The sequence below is a fragment of the Triticum dicoccoides genome, chromosome 3B (assembly GCF_002162155.2).
Source record: "Triticum dicoccoides isolate Atlit2015 ecotype Zavitan chromosome 3B, WEW_v2.0, whole genome shotgun sequence".
Lineage (NCBI taxonomy): Eukaryota > Viridiplantae > Streptophyta > Magnoliopsida > Poales > Poaceae > Triticum > Triticum dicoccoides.
The window spans coordinates 10,268,266-10,278,157 of NC_041385.1; the positions used below are offsets into that span (position 1 = coordinate 10,268,266).

Consider the following 9,892-nt stretch of genomic DNA (forward strand, 5'->3'; position numbering starts at 1 on the left):
TATCATTCCAACTTGCAAGCATTTCATTTGCAGGAGTTTGGCATCCTGGACATTGGAGCATACGACCTGCTTTGTTGATTTCTTTGATCTTGTCTCTAGTCTTCATTCTTACAGGATTGAGCACATTCCAATGATTAAAAGCTCTATGGCTCATAATCTTGCTAAGAAATCCTTCTCCAGTACATCTTCCCCTAGCTGTACTTTTCTTTGCAGCAAAGGTTCTAGATGTAGTTTCAAAAGGGCTTTTGAAGCCATCTCCTTCCTAAGGCCCAAACTTATATCTGTACACTGCTCAGACTGCTAATAATAAAGTGTTGAGCTTTGAGGGATGGAGTTTGCCCCTCCCCCCACAAAAGAAATAGTGACTTCTACTACACATGACCATAATTCTTTTTTATATAAATGTGCTTTGTTAGAAAAAACCATTTTCTAACAAAATAATCTTTCTATATTAAAATGAAAGCAAGTCATCTCCATCCTACCAAACTATCGGTATTGACTGATGGGCATGGCATGTGTTTGGATAACTACCAAATTTTTATATCCGAGTCACTGACTTTTTAATTTTTTTTTTGCTTTTATTGATAGTAGAAGACTATATATGTCAGCTAGTGGAGCGTGAAAACGCTTGCTTTTTAGTAGCCCCTCTTGATTTTGCGCTTGACACGTGTCACCAGCTTGTCAACATAGAACGGGTCACGTAGCCAAGCCATTTCCTCGAGCTGGCGGCGGTTTGTCGGCGCTAGGATCTCGATCGGGTTGCCACCAAGGTTCATCAGAACAACTTTCATCGACTCCGTAGTCCAGGACTTGTTCGGGGGGCCTTCTAATCTGAGCTTGCCCTTGTACTATAGAGCCCCCGGCTCCGCACGAATCAATTTGCTCCAACATGAAAACTGGATCCAGCGGTGGCAACACTTTAGCTTCATCCACGAATGGAGCCCCTCAGAAAGACTTTGAACCTGTCTTGTTTGTCATTCACATCTTGATGTACTTGTAAAAGGTACACGTCTGCTGTTATTTTGGGACTTGAGAAAACTACCAGCAATAGATTGAAATTTGTGAAAGCAACTACACTGTTAAATTTGTGGAAATTTATTTTGTATTTTGGTACATGAAGCCTGAAGCTATATTCCAGTTCTGTTCACAGATGACCTTACAACCGTGAAGGCTGAATAACATTAGTAGTGCAAGCTGAGATGTAGGTTGAAAATTGTGAGCAACTGCATTGTGATGTTTGTTAAAACTGTGTTTTGCATGCGGAGCTTGGAACTATATATTGTAGTTGTGGCTCACAAAGGAATTCACAACTGCGAAGGCTGAACAACGTCGTCAGTTAGTGCTAATTGTTTGAAGTTTTTTTCTTTTTGGCGAGGGTACGTACTTGAATTTCTTACCCTGAGAATATCCTCTCCTAATTATGTTGTGCAAGCATATTCATATTCTGGATACATATTGTCTGAAATGGTCTCATATTTTCCAAATATAGTTCGGATCACCAAAACATATAACTGATGATATTCAGGACAGGAGTGTTATTGATAAGGCCCAGAAATAAAGATATATCATACCAGGATTTGTTTGAACCATAAACACGGACTTTTGGAGCTGACATTTTTGTCTTGAAATTTCAGTTGCTCAGAAAAAAAAACATGCATATACAAGATTTGATGCTAACTACGAAGAGAAAATTGCAGACATGCCGTATGCATGTAACAAAAACGGGAAGAGAGCAGGCAATAGTTGGTGAGTGCGAGGAACTTCTTCTTCTTCCTAAGCTTGTTCTTGTTAACTCCAAGTGAACAACTGAGAGATATTTGAAAAACAAAGGAAATCTTTTTGCGCTGTTGGAAGAGATGTTAAATGCAGGAATTTCTCCTACAAATTAGACATTGGGTTAAGCCGTTAAAGTCTGATTTGATAAAAGAAAAATCTATTATTCCTCCGGGTAAAAGGCTATGAGTGACAATTTTTTATAAGTTCGAGTTATAAGTTCAATTCTTTTCTTCTTGTCGAGATGCACATTTCGATTTCCCGAACACATGAAAGAAGAGAAAAGCACCAGATAGATGTATGGAAGTAGTTCTTGAAAGAGTGTGCATCCATGCTTTTGCACGGAAACGGCAATGCAAGCCACGGCGTGAGTGGCTAGTGCAAAGCATTTTACCTTTATTTTTGATGCTTGACCCTGCAACGAGTGCAGTGCTAGCTGTGAGCTGATGGTGCCTGTCTCGTTCCCATGACGGTATCACACGGCCGGTGAAAATCGGTCCGGCGAGGCGATGTCATGCCATGGATGCTACGTGTTGGTGCCGTTCGTTCGTGGAGAAAAATACCATGGATTTTTTTCACAGCCCTAACTAGGCTGCCGCAACGCGGAAAATGATCTGCCACCGCTTCCCCCTCCCTGTTATCGAAGTGTGGCGGCATCTTCTTCTCGGAGGAGCAGCACCGCGTGGTGGTCTTTGTCCGGGGACGGTGCCCGATGACAGAGATGGGTGGTCGGCGGTGGTGTGCCGTAGCTGCTGCACGTGGGCAATTCATATGGCCGATGGGGTGTCATAGGTTATTTTTAGGATTTTATCACCTCTCTTGATTATGCATACATCCGCCCTACTAAAATATGAGCGCCAATTTGTTGACAAAGGATTTCGCGAGCCATATGAATCTCCTTGCCGAGCAGAAAATTGGGAGGCGCAACCAAAAATTGCCTCTTTGCGCATTTAAGGGCCCTTCTGGATTGTGCGTGCACCCTTCCTACCATAACATCGGAGAATTCACAGATGTCGTGGCCACGTGAAGCACACACGCTGTTCACAAAATCAGGAGGGGTAACCGAAAAAGCAAATGTTTTCACTCTCTGCTAGCTGGCATACTCTTCTGCTATTCTTGGAGATTCATGAGGTGTAGTCATTAAACGCCCAAAGCTCTTGTCTAATATTATTATCTAAATTATCGAGGAAACCCCGCGCGATGGATAGGGCATGCGGTAGGACAACGCTGCACCGCAACTGGAGGTTTACTGGCTTATCAGGTGCCTGTTTGGGCCGGCTAGAGGCAGCCCAACTGGGGAGATGTCTGTACACAGGCTGAAATAGAGTGGAAGGACAACTATTTTCTTTTTCTTTTAAATACTCCTTCCGTCCCATAATATAGGAGCATTTTTGACGCGTTATGGGACTGAGGGAAGATTAAATGAAATCCAATGAAGTTTGGGGGAAATGAGAATCTGAAAGAAAAAATGAAGTTTGGGGGGAAATGAAAATGAGAAGGCAGAGGTTTTCGCGGGCAAGGCTTCAAAAATCAAAATTTAAAAGGAGGAGCGGACGATGTCTCTGTCTGTCTGTCTCTCCTTCACGTGGCCACTCCCCCACCCCACCACCACCACCGCCCATGGCTTGCCGATTTGATGCAAAACTGCTCTGCACACCCATTCGCTCTCCTCCCGTGCTCTGCTCCGCTCATCCAGAGTCACAGCAACTTCTTCCTCCCCGCCGCATTCCCCTTCCCCATTCTCCCACTCCTCGCGCCCGCATTCCCCTTCCCCTCCTCTGCGCCGCGCCGGCGAACAAGATGGTTCGCACTCGCGGCGGCAAGGACAACTGGGTGTTGCCGCCGGACGCCGGCGTCCCTCTCGGTGAAGACGGTGTCCAGCTCAAGGAGGAAGACGGGGAGACCGCAGCGACGGTGATGGTGCCCGCCGCCGCCGCCGCCCCGAGAGTGGAGATCGCCGTCGACTTCGACAAGTCCCTGCTGGACTGCCCCGTCTGCTCCTTGCCGCTCAAGCCTCCCGTCTTCCAGGTACGTACAGTAAAATGGATCATCTTTGCTCCTTACCGGTCACTCCTTGCCGTCTCATACACACACAATAATTTTGCTTCTTGTGCAGTGCCCGGCGAAGCACGCGGCGTGCGGCCCCTGCGCCGCGAACCTGGCCAACAAGTGCCCGGCGTGCGACGGCGCGTACGAGCGCGACGACGCGGCCGACCGCTACCTCCTGGCGGTAAGGGTGCCCTGCCCCAACCAGGCGTACGGCTGCGGTAGCTCCGTGGTGTACTGCATGGCGGGCGACCACCGGCTGGTGTGCCCGCACGCTCCGTGCCGCTGCCCCGAGCCCGGATGCGGCTTCCTCGGCGCCCCGCCCGCGCTCCGCGGCCACCTCGCCGAGCGCCACCAGTGGCAAGTGACCGAAATCGCCTACGGGTCCGTGCTCGAGGTCCAGATGCAGGCGGTGGAGCAGGGGTGGCGGCTGCTGGCCGCGGAGGACGGGGAGCAGCTGTTCCTGCTCGTGGCGAGCGAGCGCGGCGTCAAGGTGGTGCGCGTGGCCGCGCCCGCGGAGGAGGAAGGCTGGTACAGGTGCAAGGTGTGGGTGCACGCGCCCGTGGACACGGACACCGGCCACATGGACGTCCTGATGCTGGACGCCAAGGTGGAGAGCTGCCCGGTGCCCTCGGAGGAGGCGGCCATGGGCGCGGGTGGCAGGTACCTGCCGGTGCCGTCCGACGTGCCGGCGCCGGATGGAGGAGGGATCGTCATCCGTCTCCGCATCGACAAGGAGGTCAAGGCGAGCCACGGCAACAAGTGCCCGGCTGTACGCTATATATGCAGCTGATCACTGGTAAGTGGTAACTAGTAATCCTACTTGGCCTGTTCATGTCGATCGCTTGGCTGTTCATTTTACTTATTTGACTGCTGTAGTTCTTGCGAGGATGAACAAATGTCACTTGGTAGGATCTTGATTGTTTGTATGAAAACTGAATGTGGCAGATAGCTAGCCCGTCGTAGGGAAATGGTATTTTAGCACACACTGCACAGTGCATATTTTCTCTCAAATTTAATTTAGGAGGCATAATGTGAGCGGATAGTGGTGGAATGTTAATTTTCTTATTAGGCTTGCTCGGCTGCTGTTGTTCTTGCTAGGATTCCTAAATGGGAGGGACCTTGTAGGATGTTAACTGTCGAAGCTGAAAATGCAGCAGCAGGGGACGGGGCTGCGTCCATGGAAGTTCCTCTGCACATCCGCATCGACAAGCTCTCCCCTTGGTCCGACGCATTGGTGTGATTAGCTCCAGCACTCAAGGCAGTTCGTGGTTGCATATTTTGGAGTTGCAGCTGAAACTAAGTACTCTATCTGGGTGATGTTTATTAGCAGATGCAGTCCGTCTTTGATGGTAGTCCTATCCTACCTAGTAGTCAACTTTAGTGTCATTGTAGGGTCTTTAAATCCGAGGATATTAAGCTTGCTTGGTGCTAATCCTGTGGTGAAATGCATCTTCTTCCGGTGTTATATCATTCCAACTTGCAAGCATTTCATTTGCATCTGTTGCAATCTATCTATCTCATGTCAAGAAATGTTATCCGTGACACCAAAGCGACGCTTAATATTCAACTTGCAGACCTTATTTGTTATCCATGACACCAAAGCAACCAAAGCATGCAGCGCTAGTTAAAATTTTGTATCTTCCTTGAGCTGCTAGGGAAAAACTGTTTTTAGCTCCGGCATTCATCGAACAGTTGTCGGGCATGGTAAATGATGGTACCTGGCGGGGCGATCAGACGACAGGGGGTTGAACGGAGATGGAGGAGAAGCTGCGGGGAGCCCTACTTGATCGTCGGAGGTGACGGAGACGCAGATTTTCGGCAGGGATGTGGCGTGGTGGCCGCGGTGGTGGAGTGGCAGTGACGGCAAGAGAGAAAGAAGGAAGGAGAGAAAATGGGGAGGATGGAGTCGCGGGTCCGGGAAGGGTTTTTGGGTGGGCCAGGAGTGTCGAATTCATACGTTTCGCGTGTCCGGACTCCTGCAAACCTCCCCCATTTTTGTCTCCGTTTTGCGGGAGAAATCGCGTTCGGACCGTCCCGCGGACCGATACAGGACCGCGGGGGGTTTACAGGCCTGCCTTGGAGATGCCCTTAGCATCAGCTTCTGTTAACTACTACTCCATCCGTTCCATAATGTAAGACATATTTTAACACTAGTGTAGTGTCAAAAAACGTCTTATATTATGGGACGGAGGGAGTACTTCTATACATCTAGCTGGTGTTATTTTTGCCCCTTTCAACTGTTCTAGAAATTGAAATATGTATCTCAATAAGAAGAAGAAAACAATTGAAACTTTTAAAAAAATGTCCACTCATGGCCTTTCCCCCAAAGTAATAATGATTCTTTTATGACAAATGGATTTTAACGGCTTAACCCAATTGAATAGAGATGATTGTTTGATGCTCTGATCACAGTATTAGAGACTGCTCATTGTTCGTATTCTTTATTTGCCGTATTGACTATGGCAGTAAAAAACTGAAGCTGCTAATAGCATCTCTAAATTGTACCTAGAAATGATTGTTGAAACAGGAAGCCTCCAAATCTGCCATGCACGCTAGCTTTGCACTTGCACACTACTGATTGCTTTGCACTGGCTGCTTGCATGCCTAGCTTGTACTCCCTCCGTCCGAAAATACTTGTCATCAAAATGGATAAACGGTGATGTATCTTGAACTAAAATACGTCTAGATACATCCTTTTTTATTCATCGTGTATTTAAAAATGTGTTGGTAGAGAGCACAATAGGGATCGAGCGCGGTTTGTTTTTGGTTTGGTTCCGACTTGCAAGCGAGCGTTGACTCGCGACGGGTTCGGCTCTCATGCTGGGAGCCCTGCACGCATTATGCTGCAGGGTCAATAGGGATCCAACACCTGTCCTGGTGGGTCCACCACTGGAAATAATAAGACATATCTTTATATTTCTTAATTAACTTCCTTTCCCAAATTGCCGGCGGCAAGAGGGGGCCGTCCCGCCCTCCCTCCTTCCTTCTTGGTTGCACAGCATGCCTTGCATGCACGCCGGCGCGCGCTCAGGAACCAGATCGATCATCGAGGTGAGCACCATCTGTTGGGAATAGGCCGTGACCCAGACACGGTGGCGACCGGCGTGCATGCATGCGCCAGGTCGATCGACTCCGGCGTAGGGGCGGCAGGTCTACGGAGTCGGGTCTGGTCGTAGGTGTGCGTTAGTTGTGTGTGTGCGCTCGTGGCTGTTAGGCAGTAGCGTCCATCTGTTGGGCTGCCCGCGTCCAGCGTGTTTGTGCGCGTCGTGCGCGAGGCCGAGCGGTTTAGCGCGCGCGTGCATGCAGCACAGCGAGGCGTGGAGGTCGGGTCTCGTGGAGGGGCTGCATGCATGGCCCCATGCACGAAAGTGGCCGGGTCGCCGGGTGAGCGCCTAGTTCGCTAGCTAGACTACAACTGGTCACGTATCCGGTGTGGAGTTTGAGCTTCCTTCTTCTTCTGTGCTCCTCTTTCTTCTACCTCCAGTCCGGTGAGAGAGAGAGAGAGAGAGAGAGAGGGAAACTAAGGCTAAACCCAACAACATCGTCTACCAGATACCAGCGGCCGCCATGATGGACAGACCTAGGTGAGGCCTACGAGCAGCTGCCGGCCCGGGCGTCAAGAAACGATCCAAGGAACCATCCACCCGTCAGCCTGATTGCCGTCCTCCTCGCCTCCGGCCGAGATACAATCCGCTGGCCACGTCAAGAAAAGATGATCCCACTATATGATCCATCTCATGCCAGGGTACGAACTGCTAGGTACTAGATGCATGTCTTTTGAGTTGCATTTTCGGGTGGAACCGGTGATCAACAATCCTTATGTCCTGCCTGATCAAGATTAATTATAATGTTCTTACTTTCATGTCTGTGTTGAAGGTGGTGAGTGTTTTTTTTTCCGCCAATGTGTTAAAGACTAATGCACCGCAATCATCAAAAGTAGTAGATAGATGAGTGCTGTCCAAAAGAATCTGGGTGACACGGCGGTTTTACCCAGGTCCAGACCCGGATGGGTGAAAGTCATATCTTCTGCCTATATATCTTTCATGATAAACAAGATCGATTACAATGGCGTAGATCTAATCTACGAAAAGCTAGCGTATGGGTTGATAGCTTCCGAAGTAATAACACACTCAATCCGTTCGGGTGTGTACTCGGGAACAATGGACATGTCGGTCCTGGCCTCTAGACACTATTTTTGGTTGACTTGGTTAAAATATGATAGCAAGACACTCTCCTCCAACCTGGCACCCTTACTCACCGACAAAGTCCCTCTCCTCCGACTGTCGGCATCCTTACTTAGAGACATGTCCTCCCTAGCATGTGAAATGAGGCTACGATCGTTGATGCTTCTAAGGATACGGGTCTAACCCCGCAAAAAAAAAAGGATACGGGTCTAGAAAGTATCGTCCCACCATATTCCCTAAATGTAACTTCCCAATTGTCCTAAGGAGAGTGCGGGCACTTCAACCTTGGTAGGACACTCCCAATTGTCCCCCTATCCAGCGTCGTTTAAGCGAGTCTAGGATTGACACGAATTTTGAGTGGTGGCGTGATTGTACTTGAATTGAAACCGTCATTAATGTAGGGGTGGTTATAAGAACCCACCTGCTGGACGAATCGCCTACACATATTTGATCTAGGCCGAATCCATCTCCGGTAACCTTATTCAAATGCTGTGAAAAAATGTTATCATGTAGATTCTAAAAGAAATTATTAATGATTTTGAAAATATATTATGTAATAAAAACTATTGATTATATATAATATGTTTTTCATGTAGTTAGAACAGAATCTTCACATATCTGCAAAATGTTCAACACATATTTAATTTTTTTTGTCGCGTAGTTATAAAAAAGATTATCGAGTATTTGTAAAAAAAACTACTCACGTATTTATATAAAAAATGATCTCGTATTTGTTAAAATGTTCATCACATGTTTGCAAAAAATGTTAATGTATTGAAAACTATAGGAAGGAAAAAAGATGAACAAAACAAAGGAAACAAAGTAAAATATAAAAAACAAATAAGAGAAATGAAAGAAGAAAACCAGCGGAAAAAATGGAAGAAGAAAGGCGAGAACTAGTGGAAAATGAAGAAAAGAAACAACTCATGCAGGTTCCAAGTTCCCCGCCCGTTCATATATAAACCCCTCTTAAAGTTTGCTCTTTGTGTGCTCCTCGATAGCCGTCAAAATGGGCTCCAGGCATCGGCACCGGCAACACGCCTTCGTGTTCGTGGTCGGCCGGTGCTGCCTATGCCATTGAATCCTATTACCCTTGTGCCTCCCAAATGATTTTAGTTATGGTTAATTTGTTTCTTTATCTGAACCTGTAATATTGTGTCTTTCAGATGGAAACTTTACAATTAGTACTCATATTTTTTTTCTTTTCATTGACGACCAGAACTCGTCTCTTTTTGTTTGATTGACTATCAGTACTCATCTTGATTGTTCTGTGGACAATGCTATGGATATTTGATGAAACTTGCATCTTTAATTTTTTGGGGAATATTTGTGTTCATATGCCAAGGAAAACCACGCAAGCTATATGCCGCCTATGGCGAGTCTTAACTCGCACTCGCCTTCAATGCTATGGATTTCTCCATGTGTTCGCTCATCTTGTCTAAAAAAAATGTGTCCGCTCATCTTGGGCGCAGTTTACTCAAATACAGAAAAAAGTTTGAACGCAAGTGTTCACAAACCCTAGCTTGAGCTGAATGGTGAGTGCACATAGATGGCTAGTTCGACTCCCTCCAAATGCGCATCGTTTTTTTTTTTTGAGAAAAAGAAGGAACGTCCGCCCGTTCGCTGTTCAGAGTGAACGCCTCCAGGAAATTAATGTGGCATTGGCCTTGCGCTAAGATCTGTGCGACGGCGGGGATGACGTTCGCCAAGGTTGGCCTCCGGGCAAAAGTTTGAGAGATAACATTTCCGAAAAGCCTCCATGTAAATGAACTGTTCTTCCTTACCCCAGAGCTCCTGTGCTGATTCAATTTTTAACACTCCGTTGGTGAGTCTGAGTCGTCCTTTTTCTAATATGTAGGTCAATTTTTCTTCCGTTACATACTGTG

At 47.3% G+C, this 9,892-nt stretch overlaps 1 protein-coding gene across 3 annotated transcripts; it reads left to right on the forward strand.

Annotated features, from left to right (window-relative positions):
• Positions 1-3,358: 3,358 nt before the first annotated feature.
• Positions 3,359-5,321, forward strand: LOC119274347 (E3 ubiquitin-protein ligase SIAH1B-like). 3 transcript variants are annotated; one of them, XM_037555021.1, is made up of 3 exons: positions 3,359-3,801; positions 3,890-4,618; positions 4,921-5,321. In XM_037555021.1, the coding sequence occupies exons 1-2, from the start codon at positions 3,394-3,396 to the stop codon at positions 4,610-4,612; spliced, it is 1,131 nt and encodes a 376-aa protein (XP_037410918.1). In that variant the 5' UTR covers positions 3,359-3,393; the 3' UTR covers positions 4,613-4,618; positions 4,921-5,321. The 3 variants fall into 3 exon arrangements, with proteins under 3 accessions (XP_037410918.1, XP_037410919.1, XP_037410920.1); XM_037555022.1 differs by having other exon boundaries at positions 4,977-5,321; XM_037555023.1 differs by having other exon boundaries at positions 4,980-5,321.
• The last annotated feature ends 4,571 nt before the right edge of the window (positions 5,322-9,892 follow it).